This window comes from Agelaius phoeniceus, unplaced genomic scaffold, assembly GCF_051311805.1.
Source record: "Agelaius phoeniceus isolate bAgePho1 unplaced genomic scaffold, bAgePho1.hap1 Scaffold_118, whole genome shotgun sequence".
NCBI classification, from domain to species: Eukaryota; Metazoa; Chordata; class Aves; order Passeriformes; family Icteridae; genus Agelaius; species Agelaius phoeniceus.
This window is the reverse complement of record NW_027509879.1, coordinates 17,624-35,935: the sequence shown is the minus strand read 5'-3', so window position 1 is coordinate 35,935 and position 18,312 is coordinate 17,624. Positions and strand designations below refer to the sequence as shown.

The 18,312-nt window shown below is 68.1% G+C and overlaps 5 protein-coding genes across 7 annotated transcripts; 3 read left to right on the top strand and 2 right to left on the bottom strand.

Moving 5' to 3' along the window:
• The first annotated feature begins 1,071 nt into the window (after window positions 1–1,071).
• On the top strand, window positions 1,072–2,336 carry GADD45GIP1 (GADD45G interacting protein 1). Its single transcript, XM_077173125.1, has 2 exons — window positions 1,072–1,446; window positions 1,885–2,336. Exons 1-2 carry the CDS (start codon window positions 1,112–1,114, stop codon window positions 2,255–2,257), a joined length of 708 nt encoding a protein of 235 aa, XP_077029240.1. The 5' UTR covers window positions 1,072–1,111; the 3' UTR covers window positions 2,258–2,336.
• On the bottom strand, window positions 2,310–7,834 carry RAD23A (RAD23 nucleotide excision repair protein A). The gene is made up of 9 exons (XM_077173123.1): window positions 7,629–7,834; window positions 6,761–6,922; window positions 5,883–6,061; window positions 5,378–5,433; window positions 4,539–4,666; window positions 4,385–4,460; window positions 3,517–3,647; window positions 3,277–3,432; window positions 2,310–2,764 (listed from the first exon to the last, which is right to left on the bottom strand). The coding sequence occupies exons 1-9, from the start codon at window positions 7,749–7,751 to the stop codon at window positions 2,651–2,653; spliced, it is 1,125 nt and encodes a 374-aa protein (XP_077029238.1). The 5' UTR covers window positions 7,752–7,834; the 3' UTR covers window positions 2,310–2,650.
• Window positions 7,835–8,119: 285 nt separating this feature from the next.
• Window positions 8,120–11,689, bottom strand: CALR (calreticulin). Its single transcript, XM_077173120.1, has 9 exons — window positions 11,516–11,689; window positions 10,586–10,687; window positions 10,293–10,496; window positions 9,789–9,883; window positions 9,496–9,705; window positions 9,130–9,243; window positions 8,911–9,054; window positions 8,741–8,833; window positions 8,120–8,587 (listed from the first exon to the last, which is right to left on the bottom strand). Exons 1-9 carry the CDS (start codon window positions 11,610–11,612, stop codon window positions 8,402–8,404), a joined length of 1,245 nt encoding a protein of 414 aa, XP_077029235.1. The 5' UTR covers window positions 11,613–11,689; the 3' UTR covers window positions 8,120–8,401.
• Window positions 11,690–12,374: 685 nt separating this feature from the next.
• On the top strand, window positions 12,375–16,170 carry FARSA (phenylalanyl-tRNA synthetase subunit alpha). The gene is made up of 13 exons (XM_077173124.1): window positions 12,375–12,552; window positions 12,633–12,770; window positions 12,845–12,943; window positions 13,488–13,600; window positions 14,044–14,136; window positions 14,217–14,345; window positions 14,423–14,538; window positions 14,795–14,879; window positions 14,965–15,064; window positions 15,360–15,528; window positions 15,599–15,676; window positions 15,783–15,897; window positions 15,995–16,170. The coding sequence occupies exons 1-13, from the start codon at window positions 12,403–12,405 to the stop codon at window positions 16,098–16,100; spliced, it is 1,491 nt and encodes a 496-aa protein (XP_077029239.1). The 5' UTR covers window positions 12,375–12,402; the 3' UTR covers window positions 16,101–16,170.
• A 146-nt stretch (window positions 16,171–16,316) lies between these two features.
• SYCE2 (synaptonemal complex central element protein 2) lies at window positions 16,317–18,305 on the top strand. 3 transcript variants are annotated; one of them, XM_077173130.1, is made up of 3 exons: window positions 16,317–16,829; window positions 17,342–17,513; window positions 17,980–18,305. In XM_077173130.1, the coding sequence occupies exons 1-3, from the start codon at window positions 16,723–16,725 to the stop codon at window positions 18,172–18,174; spliced, it is 474 nt and encodes a 157-aa protein (XP_077029245.1). In that variant the 5' UTR covers window positions 16,317–16,722; the 3' UTR covers window positions 18,175–18,305. The 3 variants fall into 3 exon arrangements, with proteins under 3 accessions (XP_077029245.1, XP_077029241.1, XP_077029242.1); XM_077173126.1 differs by having other exon boundaries at window positions 16,317–17,513; XM_077173127.1 differs by having other exon boundaries at window positions 17,342–18,111.
• The last annotated feature ends 7 nt before the right edge of the window (window positions 18,306–18,312 follow it).

Genomic DNA, 18,312 nt, shown 5'->3' with positions numbered 1-18,312 from the left:
CGCGGGGAGGGGACACGGGTGTCCCCCGGACCCCCCGGGGGAAATTGGGGCTGGGGGCGGCGGGACCGGACAAACGCGGGAACGGCCGAAGCCGCAAAATGGGGCAAAACCGCCCCGAAATGGGGCAAAACCGCCCCGAAATGGGGCAAAACCGCCCCGAAACGGGGCCCCCCCGCTGGCCCGGCCCGGGGGCCCCGGTTCCACCGGCAGAGGGGGAAACCGGGACCCCCGAGCGCCGCGAAGGGCGGGGGGGGGGCTCAGCCCAGCGGACCCCCCCCCTCCCGGGAGGCCCAGGGAAGCTTTTGGGGCGATTTCGGGGGTTTTTGGCTCCGCTCCGCGCAGATTTTCGGCGGCTGCCGAGGCCTGGAAGCCATTAGGGCTCCCCCCCCGTCCGGGGCCCCGCCGGAGCGGGCGGGGGGGGCCCGGGGGGCCCCGCGAGGAGCGGCCCCGCCGCCCGTGCCCCCCCCGGTAACCGCAGTGCCCTCCCCGTGCCCCCCCCCGGCCCCTCCCGGTGATCGGGGGGATCCCGGTGATCGGGGGGGGATCCCGGTGATCGGGGGGGGATCCCGGTGGTGGCGGGGGGATCCCGGTGGTGGGGGCGGCCCGGGGGGCGGGCACGGAGGGGTTAACGGCGCTTGGCAGCGGCCCCGGGCTTGGCGGCGGCTGAAAAGGTTCGGGGGGGTTTGGGGGGGTTCGGGGGGTTCCGCCCCCAGCCCAGCCCCCCCCGTTCACGGGGAGGAGCCGGGGGTCGCTGGCACCCGGCCCCGCCCCCCCCGGAGCCGTTCCGAGGCGGCCTCTGCCCCCCGGAGGAGCCTCAAAACCCCCCCGGGACCCCCGGGACGAGCCCCCGGTGCTCGCCGGTCCCACCGGGCCCCACCGCGGTTCCACCGGGGTCCTCTGAGCTGCCCCGGGCTGAGCCAGGCCCGGAAAGACCCCGGGACCCCCGGGACCCCCCTGAGACCCCCGGGACCCCCGCCCAAGCTCCGCCCTCACCCCGGTAACCGCGCCCCCGGCTCCACCCACAGCGCAGACCCCGCCCCTCACCCGGACCCCGCCCCACCCCTACCCGCGCCTTCAGTCGCTCTGACGTCACTTCCGGCGCGCGCCCAAGATGGCGGCGCCCTTGCGGCGGGCGCTGCTGGCGCTGGGCCCGGCCCGGTCGCTGCTCCCGGAGCCGGTCCCGGTCCCGGTGCGGCCTTACCGGGCGGATCCGCTCCGCCGCCGCCCGGGCCCGGCCCCCGCCGACCCGGGGGACCTGCGGGCCGCCGCGCGGCGGTTCGGGCGGCTCGGGGAGGCCTCGGGGGTGCCGGTGTGGCGGCTCTGGCCCAGCCCGGAGCAGCTGCGGGAGGCGGAGGCGGAGGAGCGCGAGTGGGACCCGCCGCTCCGGGAGGTGGAGGCCGTGCTGGAGCAGCGGGAGAGGGAGGAGGCGCAGCGGAAAAAGGAGAGGTGGGGCTGGGAGCGCCGGGAACGGGACCGGGAGCACCGGGAATGGGACTGGGATGAAGTGGGAGCACTGGGAATGGGACTGGGATGAATTGGGAGCACTGGGAATGGGACTGGGGCGGACTGGGACAGGGATGGGCAGGATTGGAAGCACCGGGAATGGGACTGGGAGCATCGGGAATGGGACTGGGACAAACTGGGAGCACCGAGAACGGGACTGGGAGCACTGGGAATGGGACTGGGATGAAGTGGGAGCACTGGGAGGGCACCGCAGTTACCGGGGGAGGCTGCGGGAGCACCGGGAACGGGACTGGGAGCAATGGCACCGGGACGGGCAGCACTGGGAGCACTGGGACCGTTCGGCCTGGCGAGGATGGCCCAGCGGTACCGGGAGAACCGGGAGGGTTTGGGGCTGGGTTCCCATGTCCCCCCTGTCCCCAGGGAGGAGCTGGTGTCCCGCAGCCTGGCGGCCATGCCCGCCCGTGTCGCCGCCTGGCGCCGGGACCGTGAGGCCGCGCGGGAACGGGCGCGGGCGGACGCGGCGCGGCGGCAGCGGCTGCTGGCCGAGGCGGGGCTGGGGGCGCTCCCGCGGCCCGGGACCCCCGGCCGGGGCTCGGCCCGAGCGCAGGAGCTGCTGGAGGACCTGGAGAAGCAGCGGCGGCGGGAGGAGAAGCGGCGGCGGCGGCAGGAGCGGGAGGAGGCGGCTCGCAGAGCCCTGGCCGCGGCGGAGGCGGCGGCGGCGGCGCGGCCGCTGCCCGGGACCGGCCCCGAGAGCGACGAGAGCCCCCCCAGACCCACCGGGGGCACCTCCTGACCCCCCTGAGAGTGACGGGAACCCCCCCAGACAGAACAAGGACGCCCCAAAATGGGTTTAAAACTCTGCATTTAATCTCTTTGCCGCCAGTTTTGGTTGTTCCGCGGCACCCGCCCCCCCCCCCCACCCTCCCTTCCCCGGGGCCTGACAGGGAGGGGGGGTCGGTTTTTGGGGAGGGGGGGGCCAGGACAAAGTGGGGGTGCTGAGACCCCCCCCCCCCACCCCCCCCAGGGCAGGGAGGGGCTCCCCCTGCTCCCAGGGTGGGGGCAGGGCTGAGGGTCCCCATCCCCCCCCTCCAGGCTGGATTGCATCCCAACCCCCCCCCCCACAGACTGGGGTCCCCCCCCGAGGCAGGAGGAGCCCCCCAGGGTTGGGGGGGAGGCCGGGGGTCCCTCAGTCGTCGTCGAAGTTCTGGCTGAGCAGGAAATTGGCCGCCAGGTTCTCGTTCTTCTCGCAGGCAAAGTAGGCCTGGATCACCAGGCTCTCGGGAAAGCCCAGCGCCTTCAGCTGGGGAGGGGGTCACAGATGGGACTGAGCCCCCCAGAACGGCCCCTGTGCCCCCAGAACGGCCCCTGTGCCCCCAGAACCACCCCCAGACCCCCAGAATGGCCCCAGTGACCCTGGATCCCACTGATGGCCCCTCCTGACCCCAAAACCCCAACCCCTGGTAACCCCATTTTCCCACTCACTCTGGGCCCTACAAACACATAATTTCCCATCAATGTTAATTAACGCTGGATGCTAATTATGACACCCTCCCCAATATTCACTCTGGGCCCTGCCACTGGTGTTAATTCTGGCTTCAAACAGTGACGTTTTCCCCCACATTCACCCCAAAATACGAAGCCTCCAAACCCCACACCTCACTCCCGAAACTCCAAATCCCAAATTACCCACCCCAAACCCCCCAAACCCCAAAACCCCCAAACCCCAAAACCCCCAAACTCCCAAAACCCCCTCTCCACATCCCACATCTCCCAAACCCCCAATCCCCCCATTCCAAGGCCCCCCAGGCTCACCCTCTCTATGGCTTCTTTCTCCTGCGGGGTCACCTGGATGTAATTCATCTGGGGGGACTCGTCCCCGATGGCGCCCACCTCGCCCTCGAGCTCGCCCAGCTCGCCCAGGGGCTCGTTCAGCATCTGGATGAACTGCTCCTGGTGCTGGCTGATTTGCTGCCGAGGGGCACAGGCTGTGCTCAGCCCGGGCTGGGGGGCTCTGGGGGGTTCCTGGGGGTCTCAGGGGGGCGTGGGGGGTACCTGGAGCAGCTGGGGGTTCTCCTGGCCCAGCTGCTGCAGCAGGGCGGGGAGCAGGGCCGGGTTCTGCTGGATCACCTGGCGCATGTTCTGGAACTGCGGCTGCTCCCGCAGGAACTCCAGCGGGTTCTCGCCTGGGGGCGGGGCCCAACCGGGACACGCCCACGAGGGGGCAGGGTTAGGCCGTGCACACAGAGGGGCGTGGTCAGGCCACACCCAGAATGGGGCGTGGTTAAACCACAACCACAATGGAACATGGATAAATGACACACACAAAGGGGCGTGGTCAGGCCACACCCACAGTGGGGCGTGAGGAGACCACACCCACAATAGGGCGTGGTTAAATCACACCCACAAGGGGGTTTGGGCAAGCCACACCCACAATGGGGCATGAGGAGACCACGCCCATAATAGGGTGTGGTTTAATCACACCCACAAGGGGGTCTGGGCAAGCCACACCCACAATGGCGGACCATGAGACCACACCCAAAATGGGGCGTGGTGAGGCCACACCCCATTACCCCACATCCCCTAAGTGTACCTGGATGGGGTGTGGCCACATGGGAGTCCCTCTACCGTCACAGGCCACGCCCCAAAGTGGGTGTGGCTTATAGAATTAACACAAAGTGGGTGTGGCTTACAGAATGAACACCTCAAATGGGTGTAGCTTACACAGACCACACCCCCAAATGGGTGTGACTTTCCCCAGGCCACACCCAGAATCAAGTCTGGCTCACCCAGACCCCACCCCCATGGCTCACCAAGGTGATTTCTGAATGCTTAACCTCACCCACCAAGGGGGTGGGGCCTCGGAGGGCGTGGCCGCCCGGCCCCGCCCCTCCTGCCCCGCCCACCCACCACGCCCACTGACCTTCGGGCGGGGGCTGCTCCGGGGGCCGGCTCTCCTGCACCGGGGGGCGCTCGGGCTCGGGGCTGCCGGGGATGCCCTGGGGGGGCCGGGGGGGGTCAGCGGCGCAGCCGGGACCCCCCAGAACCCCCCCCACCCCACCGGGACCCCCCCTCACCGTCAGCAGGTACTCCACAGCACGATGGGGATTGTTGTAGCTGGCCCTGAGCGCGGCCACCACGCGCTCCCGCTCGTAGCCCATGGACACGATCTCGGAGAGCATCGTCTCGTACTCGGAGCCCGTCACTGCATGAGGGACCCCCACCCAGAGAGACCCCCGTGAGAGACCCCCCGGGAGCCCCACCCCAAAACCACCCCCACCCAGAGACCCTGTGAGAGACCCCCGGGACCCCCACCCCAAAACCACCCCCACCCAGAGACCCTGTGAGAGACCCCCGGGACCCCCACCCCAAAACCACCCCCACCCAGACACCCCCATGAGAGACCCCCCGGGACCCCCCTGACCCTCCCTCGGCTGGGAGGGACCCAACCCAGAGACCCCCATGAGATGGGAGAGACCCCTGGGACCCCCACCCAGAGAGACCCCTTCAGCTGGGAGGGACCTTCAGGACCCCCACCCCAAAACCACCCCCTGTTCCCAGTCACTGCAGGACTCCCAGGCCCCTCAAGCTGGGAGGGACCCCCGCGGCCCCAACCCCAGAGAGCTCCCCCAGCCCAGACCCCCCCTCAGCTGGGAGGGACCCCCGGGACCCCAACCCCAAAACCAGGCCCTGTTCCCACTTTCTGCACGCCCCCAAAACCATTGGGATGGGACCCCCAGGACCCCCCCAGCCCCAATCCCCCTTGTCCCCAAGTTCAGGAAGTGGGACACCCAAACAGCTGCTTTTTGCCCCAAAGCGAGCTCCCCAAACCCGAACCCCCTGTGACAGCTCCGTGTCCAGCCCTGGGAAGCACCAAACCACCCCCAGGACCCTCCAAATGCCCCCCAGGACCCACCGAGGGTGGAGGCGGCGTCGGCCGAGCGCCCGGAGCTGCCCGAGGGGGGAACGGAGCTGCCAAGGCAGGGCAGAAACCATCAGGGAGCCCCAAAGCCCCTGAGAGCCCCCAAAACCCCTGAGAGCCCCCCAAAGCCCCTGAGAGCCACCCCAAAACCCCTGAGAGCCGCCCCAGACCCCTGAGAGCCCCCCAACCCTCCCCTGAGCCCCCCAAACAAACCCCTGTGACCTGCCCACCCCCCTGCAGTGCCTCCCCCCATTAAAATCCAAATTAATGACTCCACAAGATTTCCTTCCTGTGCATAAAATCTACTCCAGACTCCCCCCCAAAATCACCAAACTGCCCCCAAAATCTGATGAAATCATCCCCCAAACCCTCCCATGACCCCATAAACCCTCCCATGACCCCCCCAAACCCATTCCTGACCCCCCCAAACCCATTCCTGACCCCCCCAAACCCGTTCCAGCCCCCCCAAACCCTCCCATTTCCCCCCCCCAGTGCTCACCCCGCTGCAGGCTCAGGCAGGGTCAGGGCAGGGGGGGGGTCCTGGGCCGGGGGCTCCTCGCTGGGCGCGGCCGGGGGGGGAGGGGCGGCGTCGGCGGCCGGGGGGGGCCCCGGGGGGGCTGCGGGGGGCTCCGAGGGGGCCCCGGCCTCGGGGGGAGCCGAGCCCAGAGCAGACTTGGCCTGGGAGGGGGGGAAGGGGGATTGGGGATACCCTGGGACCCCCAGAACCACCTGAGACCCCCAAATTCCCCCTCCCCCCAAGGGCCTTTGCACTCTCCAAGCCGCCCTGGGGACCCCCAGATCCCTCCTAAGGACCCCTGAGGGTTCCACAAATGGCTCGGAGACCCCTCAGACCCCCCCAAACCCCACATAGGGACCCCCGAATCCTTCCCGAGGACTCCTCAGGGTTCCCTCAAAGGGCTCCCAGACCCCCCCAAACCTCAAACTTTACACAAAGACCCCCCCAACTCCCTCCCAGAGACCCCTCAGAGCTCCCCAAATGGCTCCCAGAGCCCCCAAACTTTACACGGGGACCCTCAAGTCCCTCCCAGAGACCCCTCATGACTCCTCAGGGTGCCCCAAATAGCTCAGAGACCCCTCAGACTTCACACAGGGACCCCCCAACCCCCTCAAACTTCACACAGGGACCCCCCCAACCCCCCCAAACTTCACACAGGGACCCCCCAACCCCCTCAAACTTCACACAGGGACCCCCCCAACCCCCCCAAACTTCACACAGGGACCCCCCCAACCCCCCCAAACTTCACACAGGGACCCCCCAACCCCCTCAGACTTCACACAGGGACCCCCCAACCCCCCCAAACTTCACACAGGGCCCCCCAGCTCCGTCGCAGAGCCCCCAGGAGCCCCCGGGCCCACCTTGGTGACCATGACCACCACGAAGTTCTTCTCGTCGATGCGGTACTCGCGGATGGGCACGTCGTCGCTCAGGATCTTGCCGGCGTAGATCAGCTTCTGCCCGGCCACGGGAAAGGCCTCGCTGCCCTTCTCGGCCTCGATCTTCTCCTTCAGAGCCCGCACCTGCAACGGGGGGGGTCAGGGCAGCACGGGAACCCCACACGGACACCCCGGGAACCCCACACGGACACCCCGGGAACCCCACACGGGACACCCCGGGAACCCCACACGGACACCCCGGGACCACCCCGAGCCCCCCCGGAGCAGGGGAAGGCACAAATCCCCAAACGTTCCTAAAAGATCTTCCCTAATAAATCTGCACAAACGACCCCAAAGAATTGTCCTGAATAAATTCCCACAAACGATCCCAGGAGGAGGCACAAATCCCAAATGTTCATAAAGGATTTTCCTGAATAAATCTCCGCAAACGATCCCAAAGAATCTTCACAAATAAACCTGCACACCTGGGGATTGGGAGCACGGGGACCCCCTCGGTTCCCCCAAAAAGGAGGAGAGACCCCCCCATAACCCGGGGGCACAGGAGCACACGGAGCCGCCCCTCCCGGTGGCACCCACGGCTCCGGAGCCCCGAAACCGGGGAGGGGGCACCGGAACCCCCCCGGTGCCTCCCCCCGCCCAAAGGGGGCTCAGGGGGACGCGGCCACCGCGCCCCCCCCACCGCCTCCATCCCGTCCCTGCGGATCCCGGGAGGCTCCGGAGCCCCCTCGGGGCAGCCGCGGTGTGAGGGCGATGGGGGGGGGCGGGCACCGGGCCCATCCCCGGCCCGGCCCCGCCCGCTCCTCCAGCGGAGGCTCCGCCGCGGCCTCACCGTCTCGTGCGGCTCCATGCGGATCTTGAAGGTTTGCTGCTGCAGCGTCTTCAGCGTCACGGTCACCGCCATGGCGGGACGGGGACGGGGCGGCGGCGGCTCCTCCCGGCGGCCCCACAACATGCAACTCACGCCGCCGCCATCTTAGGCGGCCCCGCCGCTTCCGCCGCGGCGCCGGAAGTGCGTCACAGCGCCCGCCCGCGCGCGCGCGCCTCGCTCCCGCCTCCTCCCCCCCCTGCTCCCGTTTCTCGTCACGTGACACCGGAACGGCGCGCGCGCGGAGGGGGCGGGGCTGCTCCCCGTCACGTGACGGCGGTAGAAATCCGCGCGCGGGTGGCCTCGCCCCGTCACGTGACCCGAGCGAGGGGGTTAAACCGCGAACCGGGCGCGGTCACGTGACGCGCGCGGCGGCACAAAATGGCGGCGGCCGCAACATGGCGCGGGCAGAGGAGAAGAACGAGGGGAAATAACGAGGAATAAACAGCGGTGGCGCCGGGACGATCGTTAATTTAATAGAAACCGGATCGCGACACCCCCGTACAGTCCCGTGCGACACCGCCGGTGCTCCCCCCCACCCCATCCCCGTCCGCACCCTCCCCACCCCCGGCGCTGGTCCTGAGTCCTCGCCCCGCGGGGCGCCCGGTGCCGGTTGGGTCCCGGCCGCGCCGGTTCGGTCCCGGCGCAGTCGCGGCTTGCCCGGGCCCCGCGGGCGGCGGCGCCCATAGAAAAGAGTCCAGGTCTCACAGAGACAGAACCGGCCCGCGGCGGGGCCCTCACAGCTCGTCCCGCGGGGCTGCCTCCGCCTCCTCGGGCTCGGCCTCGGACTCCTCCTCATCCTCCTCCTCCTCGTCCCCGTCGCTATCATCATCCCCTTCCTCTTCCTTCTGTTGCTTCTCCTCCTCCTCCTGCTTCTTCCGCTGCTCCTCGTCCTGCTGCTCCTTCATCTTCCTCTCTGCGTCCTGCGTGGGGCGTGGGGACGTCACCGGGGCAGGGGGCTCGTCCCTCCTCACCTTGGTGTCCCCCCAGGTCTTGTTCCCCCCCAGGTGTCCCCCCCGTCTCACCTTGGTGTCCCCCCAGGTCTTGCTCCCCCCCAGGTGTCCCCCCCGTCTCACCTTGGTGGCCCCCCAGGTCTCGTTCCCGATCTCCTCCGCCAGTTTCTCATCATCCGTGATCAGGAAATTGTCAAAGATGGTGCCAGACTTCACCTGCGGGCAGGGCCGAGTCAGGGGGTGCTGCAGCCCTCCAAGACCACCCCAAGACCCCCCTCCGGACCCCCCCTCACCTGCCAGAGGTCGAGCCCGATGACCCCGAAGCTGTCGTAGGAGTAGAGCAGGGGGTCGGGGCTGTACTCGGGGTTGTCGATCTCGGGGTGCACCCACTTGCCCTTGTAGTCGGGGTTGTCGATCTGCTGCGGCCTCCACTCGCCCTGGGGGGCACGGGGGGCTCAGGGGGGGCTCTCAGCCCCTTCCCCAGCCCCCCCCCTGCGGCCCCCAGGCCTCACCTTGTACTCGGGGTTCTGGATCACGGGAGGCTCCCACTCCCCGTCCATCTCCTCGTCCCAATCCTCCGGTTTCTTGGCATCGGGGTCTGGGATGTGCTCAGGTTTGTCCCAGTCCTGTGAGGGGGTCAGGGGGCTCAGGGGGCTGCTATGGCCCCCCAGGAACCTGCTATGGCCCCCCAAGATGGTGTCACAGACCCCTCAACTCCCCAGTCCCTTTAATCCTCCCAGGATTTTTTACAAGACCCCCCCCAAAAGCTCCTGGAGACCCCCAAGTTCCCCCCTAAAACCCCTCAGATCTCCCCCCCCCAGCCACCCAAATCCCATCAGGGCTCCACCAAAGCCCCCTCAAAGCCCCCCTCTCCCCACCTCGGGCTTGGTGTCCTCGGGGTCATCGATCTTGGCCCGCTCGTCCCAGTCGTCGGGTTTCTTGGCCTCGGGGTCTTTGATCTTTTTGGGGGGCAGGAAATCCCAATCCTCCTCCAGGCTCCCCGACTCCACGCGGGCGTTGTCGATCTTCACCTCGTAGGTGTTGTCGGGCCGCAGCACCAGCGTGTACAGGTGGGTGAACTCGTCATCCTGGGGGGCACGGGGGGGGCTCAGCAGGGCTGGACACCCCCCCAAAGGGGACAGCAGGACCCCCAAAGCCCCCCCAGACCCACCTTGCAGCGGATGTCCTTGTTGATCAACACGTTCTTGCCTTTGTAGTTGAAGATCACGTGAACCTTCTTGGTGCCGGGGCCGCAGATGTCGGGGCCTGGGGGGGGACATTGGGGGTCACTGAGGGGGTGAGCCCACCCTGAAGGGGCTGGGGGGACACGGGGGGGGTCAGGGAGGGGCTGAGCCCACCCCAAGGGAGCTGGGGGGGATTCAGGGAGGGGCTGAGCCCACCCTGAGGGGGACACAGAGGGGTCAGGAAAGGGGCTGAACCCACCTCGAGGGGGACATGGAGGGGCTGAGCCCACTCTAAGAGGTCTGGGGGGCATTCAGGGAAGGGCTGAGCCCACTCTAAGGGGTCTGGGGGGCATTCAAGGAGGGGCTGAGCCCACTCTAAGGGGGCTGGGGGCCATTCAGGGAGGGGCTGAGCCCACTCTAAGGGGGCTGGGGGGGATTCAGGAAGGGCTGAGCCCACCCTGAGGGGTCTGGGGGACAGGAGGGACACCCACCAAACATGATGTTGTACTCAGAGTCGCCGTGCATGTCCTCCTGGCTCAGGCTGGCCGGGAAGAGCTTGACGTAGCCGCCGCCGCAGTCGATGTTCTGCTCGTGCTTCACGGTGAACTGCACCACCAGCGTCTTGTCGCGGTTGCTGAAGGGCTCAAAGCGCGAGGACAGGGCGTAGAACCGGGCGTCCTGGCTCGTCTGGATCCCTGCGGGGGGATGCGGGGCGTGGTGGGGAAATGGGGGGAAAAAACCCCGGCCCGGAGCTCTTCCCCCGCCTGCCGGGAGCCCGGCTCACCTTTGTCCTTCTCGGCGTCGCCGTAGAACTTGCCGGCGGTGAGGACGAAGCGCCCGTAGTCGGGTTTGTGCTTGGATTCCACCCACCGGCGGGTCCAGGCGTCTGTCAGGGGGCAGGGCCGGCACGCTGAGCCTGGGGCCTGGCTCCCCAAACCCCAAACCCCTCCTGGCCCCACCAGGAGCCCAGGGCAGGCCTCTTTGCTGGGTGGTTTGAGGGTTGCAGAGGAAAGCAAAGTCCCCCAGGAGCGCCCATGTGGGTGCTGTGTTCCTCATAATCCTTTTCCTGCTGCTCGTGCACCTGCTCTGCCTGCCCAGGGCTGACCCTGAGCCCTTCCTGAGCACCCTCATCCTCTCCCTATCCCCACACCTGAGGAGTGGCTCCCGCGTCCCCTGTCACCCCAAAGAGCACACGGGGCTCCCCCATTCTTTCCCCTCACAGAGCACAGAAAGATAAAGATCCCCTCCTTTTTTTTCCTCAGAGATCACAAGAGGATCCCCCCATTCTCCCCTCACAGAGCACAGAAGGATCCCCTCATTTTTTTTTTCCCCTCACAGAACAGAGAAATCCCCCCGTTCTTTCTTTAAAGAACACAGGAGGATCACTCCATTCTCCCCTCACAGAACACCGGGAAGGGGAGGGAGGCGGTCACTCAATTTTCTCCCCTCAGAAAACACCCCGCCTTTCGCCCCTCAGAAGTCACAGGGGGCTCCCCCATTCTCTCCCCTCACAGATCACAGGAGGATCCTTCAGAAAAGACAGGAAGGCCCCTCCATTCTCTCCCCTCACAAAACACCAGAGGGTCCTCCCATCCTCCTGCCTCCCCTCAGACTCCCCCCAGCCCCCTCAGGCACCGCCCCCCCAACCCCTTCACCTCAGGAGCACCCCCCCAGGCCCCGCCCTCAGCGACCCCCGCCCCGGCCCCTCCCTCACCTCCATCCCCGAACTCCTCGCGGAAGAACTGGGTGGGGCCGGCGGCCGCCAGGAGGGCTCCGAGCAGGACGGGGGTGAGGACGCTGAGGGGGCTCATGGCGGGGGGAGGTCGGGGCACACTCGTTCCGTCCGTCCCAGCCCGGCGCCGCCCGGCACTGCGGAGGGGGGAGGAGGTGCCGCCGCCTTTTATACTCCCGCCGCCCCTCGCCCTGCCTCCGCCGCGCTGCCATTGGCCCGAGCCCGCGCGCGGCCCTCTCCCATTGGCCGAGCGCCCGCCCGCCGGCGGCGACGGCGCCCCCGAACGTTGGCGTCCCAGATGGCCGCTTCCCATTGGCTGAGCGCGGCGGCCAATGAGGAGCGACCACGCGTTCCGAGGGAGACGCCCCCCCGCCCCCCGCCTCGCTCCGGGGGTCACGTGGGGGCGCGCTCTCTTAAAGGGACAGGCCCGGGAGTGGGGTGGGGGGGGAGGAAATAAAGGGGAAAGTGGAATTATGGGCAGAGAGGAACGGACACGCGGCGTAGGGCGGTCTCCTGCTCGCCTCTGCCTTCATACAGCGCCATGACGCGGGGATGATGTCATTGGTTAAGAGATGTCACGGCAGGTGTGAATGCAAAGAAGGTGAACCCAGGCCGGGGGCTGCTCTAAGGAAGCTCTGGGCCTAATCAACAAACTGGAGTCCGCGGTGGAGCCGCTTCGCACCGCATGACGTCACTACTCACCGTCGTGACGTCACGGCGCCCCCCGCAGCCACCTGTGCGCCCCCTGCCACACCCAACATGGCGCCCAGCACGACCGGCACGGGGCTTTGCGCCACACCCAAGATGGCGGATACACAACCCCATCCTCCCGGTGCGGCACTTCCGGTGTCCCGGGATCACTTCCGGCCATGGCGCCGAGCGTGGCGGAGCGGCTGCTGGAGCGGCTGGACCAGACCGCGGCCCCGGACGGGCTCTGCAGCCTCGAGGCCGCCGCCCAGCTCGGCGTGGACCACCAGACGCTCGTGGGCGCCGTAAAAAGCCTCCAGGCGCTGGGCGAGGTGCGGGCAGCGGGGCCAGGGGAGCGCGGGGCAGCCCCGGTTACCGGCGGCGGCCGCGCTGATGGCGGTGCCCGGTGCAGGTGATCGAGGCGGAGGCGCGCACGGCCACGCGATGGGAGCTGAGCGCCGAGGGCGAGGAGGTGCTGCGGGACGGCAGCCCCGAGGTGCGGCTGTTCCGGAGCCTCCCCGAGGAGGGGCTGCCGCAGGCCGAGGCCATGGTGGGTACCGGCGGCACCGGGGGGCGGCACCGGCGGCCCCCGCCGCGCCCCTCACGGCCGCTGTGTGCCCGCAGAAGCTGCCCGGGGGCTCCTTGGGCTTCAGCAAGGCCATGGCCAACAAGTGGGTGCGCCTCGATAAGGGAGCGGCCGGCGGGCCCCGCGTGTTCCGCGCCGTGAGTGGCCCGGGGGGACCGGCGGAGGTCCCGGGGAGGGGGCACGGGGGTCACCGGGGAGCGGGAGAAGCCCAAGGGGGGGATGGATGGGGGTCGCTGGGGACAGGGACTGAGGAGGGATCTGGGGGTCTCTGGTTACCGGGAGTGTCCCGGGGAGGGAGGAGCAGGCTGGGGGTGGATGGGTGGGGGTCCCTGAAGGCTGGGGGTGGATGGGTGGGGGTCCCTGAAGGCTGGGGGTGGATGGGTGAGGGTCCCTGAAGGCTGGGGGTGGATGGGTGGGGGTCCCTGAAGGCTGGGGGTGGATGGGTGAGGGTCCCTGAAGGCTGGGGGTGGATGGGTGGGGGTCCCTGAAGGCTGGGGATGGATGGGTGGGGGTCCCTGAAGGCTGGGGGTGGATGGGTGGGGGTCTCCATGAACGAGGGTGATCCTTGGGGGGACAAACACGGCTCCCTGGGACTCAGCGCTGTTTGGGGAGGGGTCTGTTCCCCCCCGGGGGTCCCCGTTGGGCTGTGCCCACCCCCGGTGCCCCCGTGGTGCCCCCCAGGTGCCCTCGGTGCAGGACACGGTGCAGGAACACCTGGGCCAGGTGAGGGCCGGGGGGGCCCTGCCCGAGCGGGAGCGTTCGGAGCTCAAGAGGAGGAAGCTGCTGCTGGAAGTGTGAGTGGGGCACGGCTAATTTAACAGTTATCGCTCCTAAATTGCACCGTTCTTCTCGTTAATTAGTGCTGTGGGGTGTTCATGAATCAGTTTTCATTTTGATCCTTCTCTTTACTCCTTTTATTGGCGTTTTTGGTTGGGAACATCCAATTTCCCAAGCTTTGTTTTTCTCAGTATTTGCTGATTTTTCTGTCCTTGATGTGGCATAAATTCGAGGCCTTTCTGCCCCATTTTCAGACCCTTTTGGTTTTGTTTGCTGAGGACTAATTCAGCAAAATCAAGATTTTAACAATCTAACAGCCCAATTAAAGACTCTGTGTAAAACTCACGTGGGTGAAACGTTAAATAGAGAAAGCGAAGGTGGTCATTAATGAAATTAGCATTAATTAAAGCAGCCAGTGAGGCTCTGGCAATCCCCAACGCCCCCCTTGCCCCCTCCCCAGGACCCTCAAATCCTTCTGGATCCGCAAGGGCAGCGCCTTCAGCACGGCCGTGGCGCGCCCGGAGACCGAGCTCACCCCGGAGATGATCGCCACGTAGGTGCCCCCCAGGACCCCCCAAAACCCCCCCAGGACCCCCTCCCCGGGCCTGCCCTGACCCCCAGCCCCTCCTGCAGGGGCTCCTGGCGCCGGCTGCCCTTCAAACCCTACAACTTCTCCTCGCTGGGGCTGCCCCCGGCCTGCGGGCACCTGCACCCGCTGCTCAAGGTGCGCTCGGAGCTGCGCCAGATCTTCCTGGAGATGGGGTGAGTGGGGGGCTCTGGGGAGGTTGGGGGGGCCCACAGAGCCCACCTGCCCTCTGTTAATATCAATGGACCCCCAGGTTCACGGAGATGCCCACGGATAACTTTGTGGAGAGCTCCTTCTGGAACTTCGACGCGCTCTTCCAGCCGCAGCAGCACCCGGCGCGCGACCAGCACGACACCTTCTTCCTGCTGGGTGGGTGCTGGGGGGCATGGGGGCCTGCTGACCCCCCCCCCGGGACCCCTCTGAACCCCCCCAGAGCCCCCCGAGCTCCTGTGCCCACCCCAAATCCCTCTGAGCCCCGCCAAGCCCCTGTGCCCACCCCAAATCCCTCTGAACCCCCCCTGAGCCCCTGTGCCCACCCCACACCCCTCTGAACCCCCCCTGAGCCCCCACAAACGCCCCTCAAAGCCTCCCAGAACCCCCCTGACCTTTTTGCCCCCCTCCCCAGACCCCGCCGAAGCCCCCCAGTTGCCCCCCGGCTACTCCTCCAAGGTGAAGAAGGTGCACTCGCAGGGAGGCTACGGCTCACAGGGGTGAGACCCCGACCCCGGGGGCGACTCAGGGGGGTCCCACGTGTGTCCCCCACCCCCCTGAACCCCCTTTGTGCCCCCCACCCAGGTACAGGTACGAGTGGAAGGTGGAGGAGGCAAAGAAGAACCTGCTGAGGACCCACACCACGTCAGCCAGTGCCCGTGCCCTGTTCCAGCTGGCACGGCAGGTCTGGGGGCTTTGGGGGTGTCTGGGGGCTCTGGGGGGCTCTGGGGGCTTTGGGGTCCTTGCCAGGGTCTGGGGGGTACAGCCATGAGCGAGAACAGAGGGATTTTGGGGGGGATTAGTGGGATTTGGGGTGCTCAGAGCAATGTAGGATGCTCAGCATTGTTTAGGGGGGCTCAGGAAGCCCGGAACAATTTGGGGGGGATCAGAGCCCAGAACAATTTGGGGGGGATCAGAGCAGTTCTGGGGCAGTCTGGGGGTCCCACCTGCCCCCTCACTGCTCTCTTCTCCCCCCACAGGAGAAGTTCAGCCCGGTGAAATATTTCTCCATCGACCGCGTGTTCCGCAACGAGAGCCTGGACGCGACGCACCTGGCCGAGTTCCACCAGGTGGAGGGGCTGGTGGCCGACCGGGGGCTCACCCTGGGCCACCTCATGGGCATCCTGCGGCAGTTCTTCACCAAGCTGGGTACAAGGGGGGCGCTGGGGAGGGACCCCAGACCCACCTGGCGCTCCCCTGACCCCCGGTGTGCCCGCAGGGATCTCCCAGCTGCGTTTCAAACCCGCCTACAACCCCTACACCGAGCCCAGCATGGAGGTGTTCAGCTACCACGAGGGTGAGCTTGGGGGGGTCCCCGTTTGGAGCAGGGGGGGTCTGAGCGCTCCCCAATATGGGGAGGAGGTCCGTGGGATCCTCACTCTCCCCCCTCGCCCCCTCCCCAGGGCTGAAGAAGTGGGTGGAGGTGGGGAACTCGGGGGTCTTCCGCCCCGAGCTGCTGCTGCCCATGGGGCTCCCCGAGAACGTCTCCGTCATCGCCTGGGGGCTCTCGCTGGAGCGGTGAGTGGGGGTCACCTCTGGGGCGGGGGGGGACCCCAGTGTGGGCCCATCCCAGCCCCCCCACCCCACTGACACCTCCCCATCCCACCTCCCCCAGACCCACCATGATCAAATACGGCATCAACAACATCCGGGAGCTCGTGGGGCACCGCGTCAACCTGCAGATGGTCTACGACAGCCCCATGTGCCGCCTGGATGCGTGACCTCCCCCTCCCGGGGGTCCCCTCATTTTGGGGAGGGGTCCCCACCCCAAATAAAGCCCGGTGTCCTGCGGTGCCTGTGTGTGTGCTGGGGAAGGGAACCGTTTGGGGAGAGTTTATTGTCACCTTGTGGCATTGGAAGGCGCTGGGGAAGCCGAGATCCGCCCGGAACACTCCCGGGACCCCCGAGATCCCCCCGGGACCCCCGAGATGCTCCCGGGACCTCCGGACCCTTCGCGCCTTTCCCGCCACTGCCTTTTCGTGCCCGGCGATTGGCCCGCGCCGGTGCCAATCATCCCTTGGGGTCCCTTCAGGTTCCAATCAGCAGCGCCGAGGTGTGAATGGCGGGCGCTGATTGGGCGGCGGCGGTGCCCGCCCAGCAGAGCCCCGTGAGGGCTATGTGGTGAGGGCTATGTGGTGAGGGGCGGCCGAGGGTCCCAGGTACGGCCCCGAACGGGCACCGGCCCGAGCCCGGCAAAGTGCCCCGAACCCACCCTGAGACCCCGGCCCGAGCCCGACTTAGTGCCCCAAACCCACCCCCGGAGCCCGGCTTAGTGCCCCCAGCCCACCCCGGGACCCCGGCCCCAGCTCGGGGCTCCTTCCCCTGCAGCCCCCCGGGGCCGGGATGTCGCGGGAGGAGCCTGATGGTCCCGAACCGGAGGCGGCGGCGGGCGAGAGCCCCTTCGTGGCGGAGCTGGGTGAGGACGAGCCCCCCGGCGAGAAACCGGACAGGTACCGCCTTCACCTTCACCTTTGGAGTGAAAATGGAGAAAAAACAGCGGGGGGATGCAACGGGCAGTGCAGGGAGGGGGCACACACGTGTCACCACGTTAATTAGAGGGTAATTCTCAATTAACGGGACTGGCAGGGCTGCCACAGGGCCCAGCCTGTCCCTGTCCCGGTGTGACCCTGGCAGAGTGCACAGCCCGGATGGGGGTCCCTGTCCTTGTGTGATCCATGGCCCTAATGGGGCAGAAATGTCCCTCACGCTTTCTCCATGGGTTCCGTGCCCCTCATAAAAGGGGTCCCTGTCCCTGTGGGCTCCATGCCCCTCACAGGGGTCCCTGTCCCTGTGTGATCCGCGGCCCTAATGGGGTCCTTGTGCAATCCCAGGCCCCGATGGGGTCCCTGCCCCTCACACAGTCCCAGTTCCTGCGCCATCCCAGGCCCCAATGGGGTCCCTGTCCCCGCGGGCTCCATGCGCTGTCCCCCGCCCCTCCTGAGGCTCCCGTGTTCCGGCCGAGGCCGCGCGCGGGGCCAGCGCTGGGTCCCCGCTCCTCGCTCTTGTTCGCCTCGCTGGACGCCGCCGTGGAGGGGCTGCAGCAGCGGGTGCAGGACGTGCTCGGCCGCCTCAACAGCGGCCGCGAGGAAGCGCACACGGAGCTGAGCGGCGTCAGGGGCAGCCTGCTGCTGAAGGTAAGCGCGGAGCGGCCGCCGCGGTCCCTTCCTTCCTTCCTTCCCCCCGGGGCGCGGGGGGCCGCGTTATTCCGCCCGGTTGGGCGGGACAAGGGAGGCAGAGCCCGGCCGCGGAGGCAGCTGCGGAGCCCGGCCGGGGGGAGCCCCCCGAAGCCCCGCGGGGGCGGCCGCAGCTGCCTCCGGCCCCGCTTCCAGCGGCCCCCGCTGTCCCCTCGCTGTCCCCCTGGTGTCCCCCCCCTTGTCCCCACGCTGCCCTCGCAGATGGCGGCCCGGCCCGGCAGCTGCGGCCCGCGCTGACCCGGCGCTCGGTGGCCACCGCGACCGGCGCTGCGGCTACCGGGGCGCAGCTGGCGGCGGCCGGGCCAGGCCGGGAGCGGTGCCAGCGCGGGCGGGCGCAGCTGCCCCCCGGCCCCGGGGACGGCGGCCGTGCCAGCGCCGGGACGAGCCGCGGCCCCCGCTCGGGCAGGTCTCGGAGCTGGCGGAGCAGCTGGAGGAGCGGCTCTTCCACCGCTACGGCTTCCACAACGGGCTGATCCAGGAGCGGCTGCAGGCGCTCGGCGAGGTGCTGGAGCGCGTGGAGGAGGTGCAGGCGGAGCTGCGCCGCATCTGCTGCACCGTGGAGGCGGCGTATCAGGAGCTCTGCCTGCAGCCCGAGGCCTGAGGGCACCCCCAGACCTGAGCGGGACCCCCAAACCCACGGCGCTGTGCCGGGCTTTGCAAAGGGGCATTTTGGACCCAAAGGGCTTTGCTGTTGCTGTTTATGTTGGTGGTTGGAACAAATAAAGGGCTGAAGCCGACC